At 41.8% G+C, this 17,349-nt stretch overlaps 1 protein-coding gene across 1 annotated transcript; it reads left to right on the top strand.

The window, feature by feature from the left end:
- Window positions 1-1,556: 1,556 nt before the first annotated feature.
- On the top strand, window positions 1,557-13,215 carry LOC308404307 (palmitoyltransferase ZDHHC3; the record flags this gene model as incomplete). The annotated part of the gene is given in 10 exon segments (XM_080894326.1): window positions 1,557-1,626; window positions 1,629-1,776; window positions 2,848-2,936; window positions 3,436-3,509; window positions 6,326-6,438; window positions 6,555-6,616; window positions 6,861-6,981; window positions 7,061-7,133; window positions 7,538-7,712; window positions 7,796-13,215. Coding segments are annotated over 10 exon segments (1,017 nt in total). The 3' UTR covers window positions 7,888-13,215.
- Window positions 13,216-17,349: the final 4,134 nt, after the last annotated feature.

Below are 17,349 nucleotides of genomic sequence, written 5' to 3'. Positions count from 1 at the left end.
CAGGTTAAACATAATATAATATAATATATTCACTTAGATAACCTAAAAATTTTATTGTTTGGCTTTTTCAATGTTTTATTTGTCCATCCATCCATCCATTCGCTATCGCTTATCCTTTTCAGGGTCGCGGGGGGTGCTGGAGCCAATCCCAGCTGTCATAGGGCGAGAGGCGGGGTACACCCTGGACAGATCGCCAGTCTGTCGCAGGGCTAACACACAAGGACAGACAACCATTCATACTCACATTCACTCACAGATTCACACCTAGTGGCAATTTGGATTATCCAATTAACCTATCCCCACAAACTGCATGTCTTTGGACGGTGGGAGGAAGCCGGAGTACCCGGAGGGAACCCACGCAGACACGGGGAGAACATGCAAACTCCACACAGAAAGACCCTGGCCTGATGGTGGAATTGAACTCAGGACCTTCTTGCTGTGCGGCAACAGTGCTAACCACCGTGCCACCGTGCTGCCACGTGTTTTATTTGTTTGTGAGTAAATTGGTTTGGCTGAGATTATAGCTAAATAAATGTCAAACGGAAAACTGATTAAACAGCAGTGTGACATGATTGAGAAGTTACACCAATATCCTGTTATATTTTAGATAGCAAGGAGCAGACGGCTGAGTTTATTAAACTCCACTGAAACAGCCGGTGATGCAAATCTGAAGACTAGACGGTCCAATTTCACAGCCACTCACTTCCAGCCTTCGAAGGACCTGGTCCACATAGACTGTGAAGGCCAGGTCCTCAGGAGGATGCAGCCTATGAACTTGGACACGGCTAAAGACAGGATGTTTCTAATTTTAGAGAAACTGTCCAAATGCAAGAAAGCATTATATTGAAATAGAAGAAATATATTGGTTTAGCATGCTTAAAAATTCCTTACTGTGTTACTGGAGGCCAAGGTAATGCCATCCAGATTAAGTGTCTAGTTAGAGACAATGTTTCTAAGATTGTAACTGATTGCTAAAGACAAAATCTATTCAGCCAATCACATGGGAGCAACCCGACAGAATTGGGCAACTGTGCTCAACGCGATCTGAAGTTCAAGTCAAATCAGAAGAGCGTCTCTGGCTGACTTCAAACCTGGCAGCAGCAGAAGACCTCACCGGTCTTTTATGCTGCTCCTTTCAGCAAAGAAAAGGAACTTGAGGCTACAATTTACATGAGCTCATCAAAACTGGACCATAGAAGGTTGGACAAATATTGTCTGGTGTTTTTGCATGTCAGTGTCTGCTGAAACATTCCAATGGTATGGTCACAGTTTGACATAAACAAGATGAAAACATGTATCCAGTCTTTGAACCCCACTATACCAGCTGAGTACCACAGCCTACCATAGTATTACTGTTCACCATGTCCATTCCATGGTGACCACAGCTTACTCCCCGTCTACTAGATTGACTGGCAGCTCTGTGATCTGAAAAACAAATCTGCTTAAGGGTATCAATAAAAAAGAAACACGGCAGATCAGAGGTGAAGATTTATTTGTTGAGTCAAATATTCTTTAATCTCTTTTGAAGAAAAAAAAGATGAACTGGCCCTTTAAACATGAATCGCCTTTTCTCGACGGTCCTGGAAGGCAGCTTCAAGTTTCCATCTGACGTCACCCGGAAGCGGGGGACGGGGGTGGAGCCCGGGAGAAGATGGCGGTTCTTCGCTGTAGGCGAGATCCCTGCGGCGTTATCTGCCTGATTTTAACTTATTTCAGCGTGTTTTATGCGGACTATGTGGTCATACAGTACGTGCTCATCCCCGCGTACTCGGACAGGTGGGTGTTTTGCATTTCCACGCCTTTTTAAACCCCTTAAAATCCCTCAATATGTCGTCCGCCTCTTTGCTGTGCCTTCATTCATTTGACAGCAAACAGATCAACAGTAACGGTATCTTCACGATTTCACCCTCGGCGCAGTGAAACTGAATCAAATCTCGTTTGTTCTCACTGTAATGTGGCTTTAATCGCGTTCCCATTCACGTCTTTGGTTTTGTAACCGGGCTCGCGCTCCATCACAGGTGGCTTTCGGTTTGTTTTCGTAGCTGAGGCGTTTCATTAGCCTACTCCGGAGCCGACGAGTCCAGCTGTCGTTCAAAATTTTGGGTGATTTAAAGTTGCTCTGCGTGTCTGAGAACAAAAATCCTCTTTAAAACCAGAATCGCAGCTTCATCTAAATCAACGAGAGTTGCTCTTTAATTCGTCCTAAATTCAAAACTGCGTTAACCAAGTCTTCATGCCAAATTCAGACTTTCCTGAGCTGAGAAGCGCGCACTTCCTCAATTTCCACCCAAATATTTTAAATGTTAGCGTCACAAAATGTTTGTATGTACTCTTATTTTCAGTCAAATGTAGTGCTTTTTGCTTATTCTGTGCAGTTTTGTGTGATATTGGATGTAACCAGGACTATTTAGAAAGCAAAGGAGTAAAACGTATTTTATTAAAATTGTAAAGTTGTCAAAGTTACAGAGCAGTCATCCAGCCCCTTCAGAGAAACTTATGCTCAGTTAAGTTGTAGTTTAATGCAAAAATAAATAAATAAATCGGCTTTTCTTTGTCTTTTGTGATCATGAACATTTACAGGATATTTACCCAATTTTCCTCGGGGTCAACCTTCAATTCAATAAAGTTTTATTGAATTGAATTGAAATGTACCGTGGACTCCCTAAAGCTCTAATAACTTGCTTTACTTCTGTCATTGTACTGCTGTAGGGTCTTTACCTTAAACATAAGCACCCAGAGGTGACTGCTGTTGGTATTTGGCGTTATCTAAATAAAATTGAATTGAATTCTATTAAGAAGATTAAATGATGAAGTGTAATAATCGCATGTCTCTTCTGACTCTGACAGTGTGTGGTGTACTCTACACGGGTCAGTGTTCAACCTGATTCTGCTGCTGCTGCTAGCCTGCCACTCTAAAGCTGTTTTCTCAGATCCTGGTCAGTAAGACACACACACACACACACACACACACACACACACACATTTATCTCTCATAAAGTTAAAGTCTGTCTTTTATACCCCCAAAAGTTGATTCTGTTCATCTGGACGTAGCGTTTTCAGTGGGACAAACATTTGGTCACTCATCCGAATGACTTCTTCAGTCTCATCTCACTGCAGGGTTCCCCAACCCTATAAGTAGTACATTGGCACAATAACTGAAACTGTGTCGCTTTTTAACGTACTGATAGTTCATTCAGGGCTGGTAGCAGTCTCCCTTTGTTTCAGGGTAAGGCAGATAACTTTTTATAAACCGCTAACTTTCCTCTCTGAAAGGTTTTCAGCTCTTCATCATAATTTCTTTCACTATTCAGCTCACAAACACGTAGCACGAGTTTCTCACTGCTAGTCCATCTTTCTAAAGAAAAAGAAAACGCACACGCTGTGGGTTCTGGGTGGAAACATCCAAACAAATGTCTTTTGTGTCTGTGTGTTTAGGCATGGTGCCTCTTCCTGACACGGCCATCGACTTCTCGGACCTCCGCTCTCAGTCGTCTCGGATGAACGAGCGGGTGAGTCGCAAGAACACAGAAATCTTTGTGATCCTCCTGATGAGACGCGCACACTTACACAAATTAAGTTTCAGGAGAATCGGTTTGGGGACGTTTTCCGCAGTTTTCCTCGGTCACGGGTAGCACTGAGAGCGTAACGACAGCATCAGACGCGTTCGGACTGCTGGAAAAATCCTCCGTGTGGTTTAGGGGAGAAAGCCGCCAGGACAGAGCAGGAAGGAGGCGGCACAGATGACGCCCACTCGCTCGGGAGAAGAATGTGATTCTCACATGAGCGGAGGCTGAGATCACAGAGCCGGCAGGTTGAAAAACAAGTTCAGCCTGAAAATGATATCACGATACTGCAAGCGGGGAAATCTGATATTTCTGACGATGTAGAGGAAATACCGGACAGTGTTTTATTGAAGCCTGCTAGACAACAGTATTTCTAAGTGCAGTTAAATAAAAGGCATGTTCATCCTTCCTTTGATGAGCTGCTGTCACTGATGACAGCACGACCTGGTAAGTTTGTTGGCTTGGGCTTGCTTAACCAGCTGCTCAGAGCCCTGCTTTACCCCTGCGTAACTACACCCGTCATTTCAAAGCACCGTCAGCTCTTCTTGTCATTCTGAGATTTTCAGTGGGAGTGAGCAGAATGAACAGGATTAGAAACGAGTCCGTCAGAGGGACGGCTCAGGTCGAGCTGAGATGGTGCGGACGTGTGCAGAGGAGGGAGAGTGGATATATTAGACAAAGGATGGTGAGGATGGAGCTGCCAGCCAGGAGGACATGTAGGGGTTGGTGTGATAGTGAGATGGAGATGATCCATTGTGATCACTCCTAAAAGAAGCAGCAGCTTGAGCTTCCTGTTGTATGGAGCACAGCTAACAAGCGCTCCAGGTCACATGGTCAGGTCTTTCAGGTCACACGTCTCCAGTTGCTAGCATCACCTCTTTGGTAGCCTGGTTGTACTCGACAGGTGTTTATTAAATTCTTTCCACACCAGTTTGTGTTTGGTTGAAGCGGCTCTTTTATTTTGGTACTAAATCTAAATTGCTGGCTCCCACACCGCTCTCACTGTCGGTCGTGCTCGGCCTCGTCTCGTCGCGCACGCTACGAAACATAAACGTGTGGCCGGTGTCGCTGTAGTGATGATGTCAAATAAAAATTCAGACACATGCGGCACAGCTGAGTGTCAGTTCATGCCAGCTGAGGATGATGGTAAAAACGGTAGGGTCTTGGGTAGGGCTGTTCGATATAACGATATATATCGGATGACGATATAAAAACGTCTATCGTTTCATTTTACGCTATCGTTTGTTTCGTGGTGTCGCAAAATAAACTGTTTACGGCAATATTGTTTCATGGTTTTGATGGTCACTGTAGTGGCTATATTCATTTCCTAAAGTTCTCTCTTTCTCTTATATTTAATATAACCACACTACGAACGGACAAGCGCCTGTTTTTATGCGTTGTGGTTAGCAACAACTACGGTAAAACCATCGCGTATCCGCTTGTTTATGTTCCACATAAACCTTTCACAATAAAGCTCAAGATCCTGTTGAGACTTTTCAAAATAAACTGAATCACGTGAAAGAGCATATTATTTACGGATGAGAAGTAAAAAAGAGCCGCCAGGTGCTAAAAAATAAACCTTAGACTCAAACGTTAGAACAGGCTTTTCCCCGCAGCACGCTGTGTAATAAATACTCACAAAGAAAACGGCGGCCGTTACAACTTATGTCTAAAAATGTGTAGTTTCATACATCGGTTAAAACACTCGACTCCAGCTACATGACGCGCAGCTGGAAACACTTCCTGCAAGTCGAGCTGCCCGAGATTCACAGAGTTTACAGAAAATGTTACATTTTTGTGATTTATATCGTTATCGGACGATAGAATTCTTATATCGGGATATGAGATTTTGGTCATATCGCACAGCCCTAGTCTTGGGTAACCTAATTGGCCGGCTGCTGGCCTATTTGGACCAATGACTGCGTTTCCATCCATCGAGTTCACCTACACCAAACTGACTGAAAAGATCCGTCACTAATCTGTAGCGTAGTTTGCTGCAGGCTGACAGCAGTTCACCTCTCAGTATCAGTGAAACCTTTCGAGTCGGGGTGATGTGACGCCGCGCCGTCTGCATTTTTAATGACCTGGAGGTGAGAGAGGGAGGGAGAACTGAAACGTGTGGATGGATTTCTGCAGGTTTGAGGGGGGAAAGTGCTGATTTTTATATGTGGGAAGTAAGACTGGGCAGCTTTAAAAATATATTCTTTACAGCTAAGAGCAGAACCAGAATGATAGCTGTTGTTTTTAATCCCACAGATTATAAAAACTTGTATGAGAGCAAGACTGACGCTAAAAGAACAAACACTGGAAGAGCTCCAAATTCCTACTTTTGTTCCCACCCTGAACTCAGCAGTGATGTTTGTGGCTTGAAAATAAGCAAAAACAAGCCGAACGCTAATGACAGAGAGGGAGTGTCGGTGGATGGCAGCTGTACTCTGAGCTGTAATTTTACCAGGTTTGCACCGTGTTTATCTCAGCGCGCCTTCATTCACGTCCCAGCAGCTGCACTCGTGTCTGCTTCACAGCGTGTTATTATGCGCTTATGAGCTTACAGCTGTCTGTAAAGTGTGTTCCTGCCAAAAAAGGAAACCCTGAATGCGTGCCTATAAGTTTGGATCATATTGTATGATTTTTATTTTTTATTTTTTTAAACTTTAAAGCAGAAATGATTGGTGCACGTGCAGCTGCTCATCCTCACCCTCAGCCTGCACTTGGGAGTGTTTGAGGTTTTAACACATGAACTGCTGCGCTGCTGTGTTCAGGGCTGCGAGGGCTGGACGGTGTGCAGTCGCTGCGAAACCTACAGACCCCCCAGAGCGCATCACTGCCGCGTCTGCCAGAGGTGCATACGCCGCATGGACCACCACTGTCCCTGGTGAGAACACGCCCTCGTCTGTCCATCGGCCTGCCACCCCCCACCTTTACGCTCTGTTTTTACACCTCCAGCATCTTCTCATCTGTGCTTTTCTGATGTGCGTGTGTCATTTTTAGGATCAATAATTGTGTCGGGGAGCTAAACCAGAAGTATTTCATCCAGTTTCTCTTCTACACTGGTGAGCACACAATTCACACTGCCTGTCGAAATGATGACTTTTTAGAAAACACACAAAAGTTTTGTGTAAAGTTTGTGAACACCTCCAGCGTGTAAAGTTTTCACACGCTGGAGGTGTTCACAAAAACACAGACAAAGGTCCGCTCTGGGAATGTGGTGAGCTGCTGCTGCTGCTTTCACCTCAGTCTGAAAAGTGAAGGTAGAGATTCTCAGGCTGTGATTTGTGACGTGATGTCTGTGCGCAGGTATGGCCAGCCTGTACTCCATGGTGCTGGTGGTGTCGGCGTGGGTGTGGAGAATAAGGAACGAGCGAGGCGGTGACGCAGAGAAGGAAAGCGAGGAGACGCCCAGCAAACACCTGATAGTGTGAGACAGAGCGACCTGTGACGGCTGGTTTTCAGGGTGAAGCGTCAGGCTTGTGACAGTTTCCTTCTCTTTGTCTCAGGGCGCATTACATCATCCTCCTCGTGGAGTCGGTGCTGTTTGGTGTGTTTGTCATGGTCATCTTCTACGATCAGGTACACACACACACACACACACACACACTTTTAAGTATTAGAGATCAGTCTAATGAAAACATGCCGTCAGTCAGAGGTGATGCAGGCATGTTTTAAGTCGTCCCTCATGCAGTACACAGCTTCTTCCTGTCTTTGTCTTTCACAATAAAAGCCCTACACATACAGATTGCATTCCTATTATGTAGATCTTTGGATTAGTAGAGTAAAACACTGCTGTCATTTAAAAACCCTAAACGGTGTTAAAGAAACTTTACTATATCGCATGTTTGACCGGTGGGTAGCGCAGGTCAAACATGTGAAATTAAGAAGACGACTGTCTGTTTTCTGCCAGTAACGTTGAAGCTCCTTAAAGAAACAAAAGGAAAAAAATCATGTGCCCTCGTTTGTGGTTTGTCTTCTCTCAGCTGGTCTCCATAATCACAGACGAGACTCCCATCGAGCAGATGAGAAACAGGCTGATGATTAAAGACAGGGCTTCTTCGTCCTCTTCATCCTCCACCCCCTCCTCACAGCTGCCTCACCACCCTTCACACACCCGCAAGCCGAAGCTGGCCCTGTTGCGGGAGGTCTTTGGGAGAGGTGCGCTGATCTTTTGACACCTACGTCTCGCCGGCGCTCCAAATACATAAAGCACTGTTTCATCTCTCTTTCCGTCTTTGCAGGGTCGGTCTTTTGCTGGCTTCTCCCGCTCCACTCCAGCCCTCCGTCAGTCGGAGGCATCACCTACTCCGCCCTGCCTGACTACGACGTCTGACTCGTGGGCACAAGAGGGGACGGAGAGGAGAGAGAAGAAAAAGGGAAGGCGAGGGAGGTTTTTGTGTGCTTGTGTGAGCGCGTGAATGAATTTTTTGCATATTTATGATGTCTTATCTCTGGAACTGAGGGGGTGAGAGTAAAAGGGATGAAGGCCGAGGTGTGAATGAATGAATGAAGAATGAATAATGCACCAAGTATGACTCTCCTCCAGGACCTAAACACAATGTTCATGAAAACCTATTTCTCATCTTTCCTGGCACGAGGAAAGAGCACTGACCGCCCCCCGATGTGTCCTGATGTGCAGTTATAGGAAAGAGCTACTCCTGTGTGGACTCTGGGATTTGACTGGTGTGGCTTTTAGACAGTTTCACACTAAACAGGCTGAATTAAAAAGGTCTAAATATAATGTCCACTAAACCCAACGACAGGCGCTGCTAAAGAGACGTAAATGCAACATGCACATCAAGTGCGTCCAAAGCTGTGGGAGGGGGGAAAACGAGATGCGCAGTCGCTTCAATGTTCTTTAAAGAGTAACTCAAAAACGGGTACAAGTCACCTGACCAGGGTTTAAATCCTGACAGGCGAAGAACTTGACCTTGTGATTCCTCGTGTTGTGAGGGTGAGTCGATGCCTGTCTTTCATGTTCAGTTCAAACGCTGATCACCATCAGCTCTGCCTTTAACAATAGATTTCATATAGCTGAGTTATGAAACTGAGCTTGGCGTCATACTTGTGAGACATCTCTCTTTATGGCACGATGCTTAAAATTTAGTTAAACCTCCAGATTTTTATTCATGGAAATTACTTTTCTATTCGGTTCAATTCAGTTTTATTTGCGTAGCGCCAAATCACAGCAACAGTCAGCTCAAGGGGCTTGTAACGTAAAGACCCTCCAGTAATACAGACAAAATCCCAACAATCACATGACCCCAGTGAGCAGGTGAAACTACACGACCAGCTTTGCATGATTTAAAATTAAAAATAAGCCTTATTTATATTAAATAAAGCTCCTCCCACTTTAAGACAGCTTTCTTCTCATTGGCTGCCCCTGGTCACTCTGTGCATTTGTGTATGTGCGAAACGTATCATTTGTACAGAGAGCGTGTAACCTCACCTGTCCGAAACTTCCTCCAAATATGGGTATGGAGCCGTTCTTTAATCCCGTGAGTGTAAGAAGAGGAAAACCGTCCTTTGAGTTACTCTTTAATTAAAATGCCTGTGACGTTTCAGCTACTGTGACCAGCTGATGTCCACTAACAGTCAGATATCGGTCAAATCCCAGTGCTTTACTGCTTTATTCAACCAGTATTTATGCTGGTGATTGTTTTACCACTCAAGCTTTCATCAGCCTCCACAGGAAGTTTCTAAAATAGGTCAGTTCAGCTTCCTGGTTCATCTCAGTGTTTCTTAATCATACACTGCAGCACGATAGAGAGACTATTTGAGTTTTTATGTACAGTCGAGCTTTAATTATTCGGGATGCACTGATACTGAATTCGTTAGGTTCTGTGTGTTTTGTGTGTTTTCTGTTTGTTTTCCGTCCACACTGGTGAAGCCTTGTGGTGCAAAACATGTCAAGCTTTAAATTTTGTTTATGCAACTACTGTTTACCATGGTATGCTTTGTGGCCATAAGTACTTAGGCTTCTTCAATCTACGCTGGTGTTCAACCAGAAAGTTTATCCACAGGGATATTTGTACGTTTTGATGGTGGGGCTCTATTGGGAATGAATAAGCCCTCTAACTGAAGCATCCAAATACTTTTAGTCACATAGTTTATTAACGTGTTTACGTGGAGGGCAATTAATTATCTATTTTTATTCTCGTGCTCAACCAATCTTAAATGGTTTCTATATTTATAACATTCATTTGTTTTATTCTGAAACATAAATGCATTAGCTTCCTGTGCAGTCATGTCCAGGATGACAAGCGTGTGTGGGAATGTTGAATTCTTGTTTTAGGGTTTTTGTTTTTTTACTCATTCTTCTGTTTGACGTGCTACTAAACTTTGTTACATTTGCAGATTTCTTACACTATTATTACGCACACATGCACACACATATATAGTTTGGTGCAATTGAAGGTATAAAAAAGAAGCTGCTTTTGGGGGGGAAAGGATTTACTACACTGAAATCTGTTTGACAGTGAAACACAAACTCAGAGTTCACCAGTGAGTATTCTGCGTTATCTCAGTGAAGGGACGACTCTTAACTTAGTTATGGTTTCTAACTATTCTGTGGAATTAACTCTAACAAGTGTGTGTTTTTATGTGAGGGGTGGGGCTGCCTTTCACTGCTGACCTGTTACTTGGATATATTTGAAAGTATATATGACCAGAGTCGGGCGATTTATCAGCACATTGTATTTTTAACACAGGAAACAGTCTCAAATGAATGATGGTGATCATGTGATACATTTTATAAAGTAAACTGGTGGCTTTGTATTGGAAAGAGTCAGAGGTCAGACATGAAGGCAGCTCCACCCTCTGTGTGTTTTATGTATGTTTGTATATATTTTTTCATTTCCTTGTCCAACCTGGGCTGAACAATATTCTGCGAATTGTCCATTTTCTCAGAGTACTCGCTGCAGCCCTCAGAGGTTTCGATCAAAACTTTCAGGTGAGAGATGAAGTTACATGACTTAATCTGCCTTTTTTATATTTTAACATGCTTTTGGATATTTATTAACAATTTAAAGGCAAAATATTAAAGATTAGAGAGATGTTATGAAACAGCTGTAGAAAGACTTCTAGTTCTGCATTCACATTGTGAACAACGTGGGGCTGCTGGTGCAGAAATGCATAGTTTATTTTGACCTTTAAACGTTACACTTGAAATTATACTAAATATTTTTACAGTAAGAATGAGTCAAAAAAATGTTGAAGCACACATGTACTGCTACGTTTTTTTGTTTTTTTGTTGTTGTTGTTAATGTGGACATCCCACATATCTGAAAAAATATGTAGATCTGGGACTAGTGGCCGCTTAGCTTAGCTTAGCTTAGCATTGGACCTAGAAATTAGCTTATCCAAAATCAGCATAGTGATGTGTGGTGTCAACCAATGAAAGTGGCTTGAAGGCCAAAGGTGGAGCTCTACGTCAAGTGCTACTACTGCCACTTTTGTCTAGCCTGCAGGTATCTTCTTTGGAGTCACACAATATTGGACGATCACAAGGGGTTTTTTCTTTTTCTTTTTTTTTTTTAGACTTAGCTAGAAAAATTACTTGGCTATGCTAAAGAAAACATTGTTTGACTGTGCAAGTTGAGAAATTAGGCTAATTGTACCTACACTGCAACAACATGACAGAAATTGATTGCAATAAACTTGTCAAAATGTTGAATTCAAGCATCCTTTCAGGGCCAGGGCTAACTAACATAGTAAGATTTTCCAAAAGAAACACCAGCATTTTTGTTACAAGTTAAGTCTGCTATAACAATATTTCCAGAGAGAAGCTCATCTTTAAATGGGAATTGATTTGAGGTAGACTGGAGGCCACTGTGGCATTGCACTGGCTCAGTCTGAACCAGTCTCTGGCCACTTTCAGTGTAACTGGGTGGCTAGCTGGTTTAAGTCCTGATTATACTCGGACATGGACAGATGGAGACATGATGGCAGAGTTGCTATATTTTAATGTAATGTCTCAGCAGATGAGTCCGTTAAGTCAGAAGAAACATGCAGATCGGCAGATGTCTGGATAGACCCTGGCACTCACTGTCTGACGAAGAAAATTTATGTCACTTAAATACCCGCGGACTGGCTGCAGAAAGTATAATTAAGGCTTAACAACCAGCATAGGCTTTATTAAGAACTCCGTAGACTTATGGGGTCAGGTGTTTCAAAGCTTTACGGAAAGATAAGCTAATAAACTGCTAGCTTAAGTGCACACCAGGAAATTATTCTTAAACACTTGCACAGTTGGGTGATTCTCACAAAGATCCCCCCACACGAGGAAAAATACAAGGCTTCTGGAACATTGATACTATTAAAGATTCAGTATTTTCTAACTTTCAGATGTTAGTTTAAATTTTGCCTTTAAGCTCATCATTTTCCTCCAAACTGTCAAAGAAAGTAGAATCTCGTGTTGCTCAGCTGTGAGGCGGGCCTTACTGCCAGGTAAATGCAACATGTGGACCGTGTAAAGGCTACAAATGCTTGGGACAGTTCTCCAAGGCTTTTGGACCTTTTAAAGAGAAAAATCATACGTGTATATGAGGCTTTTACTGTTCGTCTCATTCTAATTTATTTAGAATTATGTTGCACATTGGATCTTAAGTTTAGCTGCATGTTGTTCACAGTGTGAAAGCACGTTCTTCGAGCTGTACGCTGCCTTATTTCTGTGGGATTTTGAACTTTTATAGTGACTGCAGAGGATGTTGGAAAGGTTTCCTGAAAGTTTCTCGTAACTTCTCTCATGACAGACAGAAACACTCAGTCCGCCCAGGTCGGGTCTCTGCTAGCTGTAAATAGGAAAGTTCATATTTTCTATCAATGATGTGCAATTCTCATGAAGGGACAGTTCCTGCAGTCTTTTTTTGTTTTTGATCAGTTTGAAGCAAAACGAGGTTTGAAATGTTTTTGATCTTGTGAACGTCAGAGAAGTCCAGAGGTACACAAGGTTTGATGTTTTAATTATTCTCTCCTTAAAATTATTTTTGGTCTAATTGAGGGTTTATTCAGGGCTGAACAAAGAGTCTAATATAATCACTCACAAACGAAACCAGCTGTACCTCAAATTTGTCCAACACCTAAAAACCCCCCACACAAAAAAACATTTTAAACTGTAAATGTTTTTGTCCAGGTGTGTGTTTGTATCATCAGCGCTTGTTTTTGTTGATCCATGTTGGGGCAGTCGCCTCCTCATAACTGATTCTGTTAAAATCCAGCATAGATGTTGCTAGCTAAAACAAAACAGGCGCATCTCGGTGCTGGTTTACTAGACAGCGAGAAGGAATGTGCGCACACACAAAGAGGGCCTGAAATTAATAGCTGGTCGCCAGTCAAACACAAGCGCTAAATCAGAAGATATTTTTTTGTAATTTTTTGTTTATTTGAACCAAATCCAAAAAACTTTGAAAAACAGTATTTTGAGATCTGGGAAGATGTGTTTTCAGATTGGGTTGTTGGTTGGCTAAAAAAAAAAAAAAAAAGTTTCAGAGCCCAAAAAACAGAGTTTAATATCATGCAGCTTCATGATGAACAAGTTTACAGCTCACTGATGTTTTATTTATGTCATGTTACAACCTTGAAACCGTGACCTGTGTATCATTTCTTTTGATATGCTGCTCTGGATCGTTCACCTGGAATTAAACTGATGTCTTTTAAACTACTTTGGCTCCTTTTGGTTTTTCACGGTGGTTTGTGTGGTTTTACTTTATTTTAGCATTACATGTACATCCAACAGCGGTAACAACAACAAAGGCAGGAATTTCTAAATATTCTGAACATTATCAGACATGAAACATGAGTCTTTTTAAGTTTTTGCTTTTGCTGTCTCACAAGTGGGCGCTGCAGGTGCACCGGTCTGAGACATGCTGCCTCTCAGTAGTGACATCTTGTGGCAGCACATTGTTTTGGCAATTGGCATTTTTTTTCGGAGCTGTGATCACAGAAAACAAGTCTGACGCTAAGCTTTGAAACATGAATATTTCATCCATAACTGAACCTACTCAGTCACTCCTGAGTAGGTTCACCGCTTTTGCACATGGTCTCCATTTGTGTGTGATAACTTTCAACTTATGAGCCACACTTTGCTCATAACCTACCAGGGGTGTTTTCACACTTTCCGAAACAGCAATTAAGCCATGAAACCATTTTATATCATATTTCATCATTAAAACAATCAGCCAAGGTATACACGAACCCTATATCTGAATTAAAACCATTTAATGTTAAAAATCCCCAATAACAGCTAAAAAAAAATATCCAAGCACCAAACTTTCTCCTTGGTCCCTCCCAGAACCTTTAAGAAGCATTAAAGTTCCTAGATACACATGAATACCCCGGAGAGATAAAGGACAGTGACTGCTACTCCACAAATATATTATTTACACTTTTTGTAGCCACATCATAGTAAATTACATTCATGGACAATACTGTCTCTTTATCTTAATATGGAAATATTTTCCTAAAGTCCTACCTAAATTGGAAATGTGCCCATAACACCATTTGCTAATACAATAATGCTAACTCTAAACGAAACACCTCTGTCAGTACAACAACCAACATCTGGCATCATCAATGATTTTTTTCAAAACTTGCTAATGCTGAGAAATCATATCAGAAGTATATTATTAAGCCTCAGCAGACATCACACACTAGTCACTGTTTATGCTGCACCACTAGAGGGCGCTGCAGCTGCACCAATCTGCGGGTCACTGCTTCTCAGCTGTAGAATGACGTCCTGTGGGAGTCCATTTTTCACCAGTGCCGATTTAATCTATGGATTCAAAAAAGGAAGACCGAGTTAGAGTCACTTTCTCTGCTTAGTGTAAACTACACTCAGGTCCACTGGGTCCTTTTATGCCTCATTATGTGGACAAAATGTCACTATCAGGCACACTGGGAATGCCAATGAGTTAGACTAGGATCTTTAGTGTTTAGAGCAGAGCACAAGAAAACACTCAGAGAAACGTTTAATAGATTTAAGAAAAACATTTATTGAGGCAAGACTTTAAGCAAATTTAGCATTTTTTAATCTATATAATATCAGTCTGGGATTACGATTTTTTTCAGTTTCCCCAAGTACTAAGATTTCAGATGAGATAAGAACAGACTAACCTGATTTAGGAGGGTGTCTTTATAAATCTTAGACAAGCCCACTAAAGAGGAAAGCTTCATTTTCAGACCTGCAACATCTAGAAATACAAAAATTCCACGTTATAGGTCAGAATTGTCTTCTGTCTGTTTAATCAGAGATCACTCAAAACATGAAAAGCAATTTTGCCTAAATCCATTTATAATTTGGTGACAGGCAAACCAGTCATACAGTGTGTTGTAATCTGTCCATGAGTCTCTGCTTTACACAGCTAACATTGCTGCAAGCAGCTGCATTTGACAAAAATCAGTGGATCTTACGTTTAGATAAAACACAATGGTAGATATACAAGGTAAATTTAATACCATAAAAGATTTAATCCAGGAACTTGTCTGGTCATTATTCACACTGTAGGTTAGCTTCCTAGCTAGATGACATAAAAGCCCCTAAAATTTCACCGCTCCTGTATAACATTTGTTACTCCCTAACTTACTTTATATTAACTTCTAGGCTTTGTTTAACAGCTATGAGTTAACTAAGACAAACAAGTCACTGTTGCCCCAAATCTGTCAAGCTGGACTAAATCTCATGAATTACACACAAACTGGTGTGTTGGCTGGTGTAGGTGTTGGTGTTGATAATTCTGTACACAAAGTAAAAGTCAAAATAAAAGCTTGTTAATGAACGATATCAATCCAGTAAATAACTGCGGAGCCGCAGTATAAAGACTAAAGAGCTGCATGCAGCTCCGGAGCCGCAGGTTGCCGACCCCTGTGCTAATCGAAAATGACCCCCCAAGTTTCCTCACAGTGTTACTGGAGGCCAAGCTAATGCCATCCAGAGTAAGTATCTAGTTAGATGCCATATTTCTAAGATTTTTAGTCCCAAGTACAATGACCTCAATTTTATCTGAATTTAAAAGTAGGAAATCAGAGGTCATCCAGGTCTGTATGTTGAGAGCTTGCTGACGAGCTGCATTACAGTTTGGTATGGAAGCTCCTCTGCCAGCAGCCGAAAATCACTACAGAGGGTGGCGAAGGCACATCGCAGGCATGAGGCTTCCTTCCACTCAGGACATCTGTCTTATACGGACTACAAGACTCAAAAACAGCTTTTACCATCAAGCCATTCGACACCTCAACCACAACACTTAAACACACACACTCCACAGGATGCACTCAGAATCTGTCCTACAGTTTCTCAAGTACATACTACACTCTGCACTGGTCACTTCATTTTTATTAGTATTTAAATAAAAATAAAAACCCTTACTCCGTGCAATACTGTGCCAACTGCCACTTTAAATCTGCTACTGCTCAGTTGTACTGCTGCTCACTCCTGCCACTTTATCCCATGTGGAAGCATAATTAACCTTTTTGTGTGAAGGAGACTCCCATTTACATCAACTAATTTGAGTATATTAGCTATATAGGATAGAAAATAGTGTGATTAACAATATTGACCACTGCACGTTCTAACAATTCTAGCAGGACAAGCACAGACATGAGTAGCTAGAGATAGCACAGATTACATGGGATTAAAAGTACCTTCTCCCATATTTATTCAGTTAAAGCAGTTGAAACTTCAATATATCTTTTTATGTTTGTTTATAGTATTTTTTTTTTTGTGTTTCTTCACAGCTTTTCAATGGATTTGTAACAAAAAATGCACTGTAACAAAAAATAATTTCCCCCAGGGATCAATAAAGTATTCTGATTTGTGATGGTAAAATCATAGGCAAATCTAACTCTAAAAAACTTGAATGTCAGTACTTAGTATGTCCAAATATGAGGACATTCAAAGCTCTTCTTTGCAAGTTGGCTGCATTTTGTTGTGCTCTCTATCAAGGTGATCTCACACTACTTGAATAATGTTGAGATCTAAGATTTAGGGAGGCCAATCCCAGAGTGATTGCGTTCTATTGTGTGTTTTTCTATCCAAGTGCATTTGCTGCATTTTACTGCATTGGCAGTGTATTTGTGATTATTGCTATGCTGAAAAATGAAGCAGTTAGCAATCAGATTTTTCCCAGATGGTACTGAAACACGGGGCTGTGGTGTTCAACAGTCAGGTCATTGATTTCAAAATTATGAGCCCAGTCACTCATCCTTTCTTCCAAAAACCCATCACATTTCACAGACCCACTCAAAAACACACTACCAAATGTGCTCAGCACTGACTAAATGATGGGATGAATTAACTTTAAATAGCTGACTTAAATTATTTTTCAAATCCAAAGCTTGTTCCTGCTGAGAAATCACATCAGAATCAAGCCTTGCAGATATCAAACATGAGTCATTGATTTGATGTTTATGTTGTGCCACTGGAGGGTGTTGCAGTTGCACCAATCTGTGGTTCATGGTTTCCCAGCTGTAGTGATGTCTTGCTAGAGTCTACAAATGAGTATTAGGAACCTCTGTGTCTCCCGCTGTGTGTTTAGTGATGTGAGTTATTGTTCTTTGCTCCGACTTCTTGTGTTCCATGTTTACCTCATCCCGTCATGTGCTCCTCTCGGCTGATTCTGTGTGTTACGTTTAAGGTTCGCGTCTTGAGTCAGTATTTTCAGCTTCATGTCCTCCCTGTCTTGTTATGTGTAATCGTTCCCTGTGTCCTTATGTCCTTCGTTAGCCTTCTGTGTATTTATGTCAGAGTCTCCCTTAGTTCCGTGTCGCTTCGTCCATTGTCTTTCACTGTGTGTTCTATCTG

Source organism: Rhamphochromis sp. 'chilingali' (genome assembly GCF_963969265.1).
Source record: "Rhamphochromis sp. 'chilingali' genome assembly, chromosome: 1".
Taxonomy (NCBI): domain Eukaryota; kingdom Metazoa; phylum Chordata; class Actinopteri; order Cichliformes; family Cichlidae; genus Rhamphochromis; species Rhamphochromis sp. 'chilingali'.
This window is presented reverse-complemented; position numbering and strand designations above follow the sequence as displayed.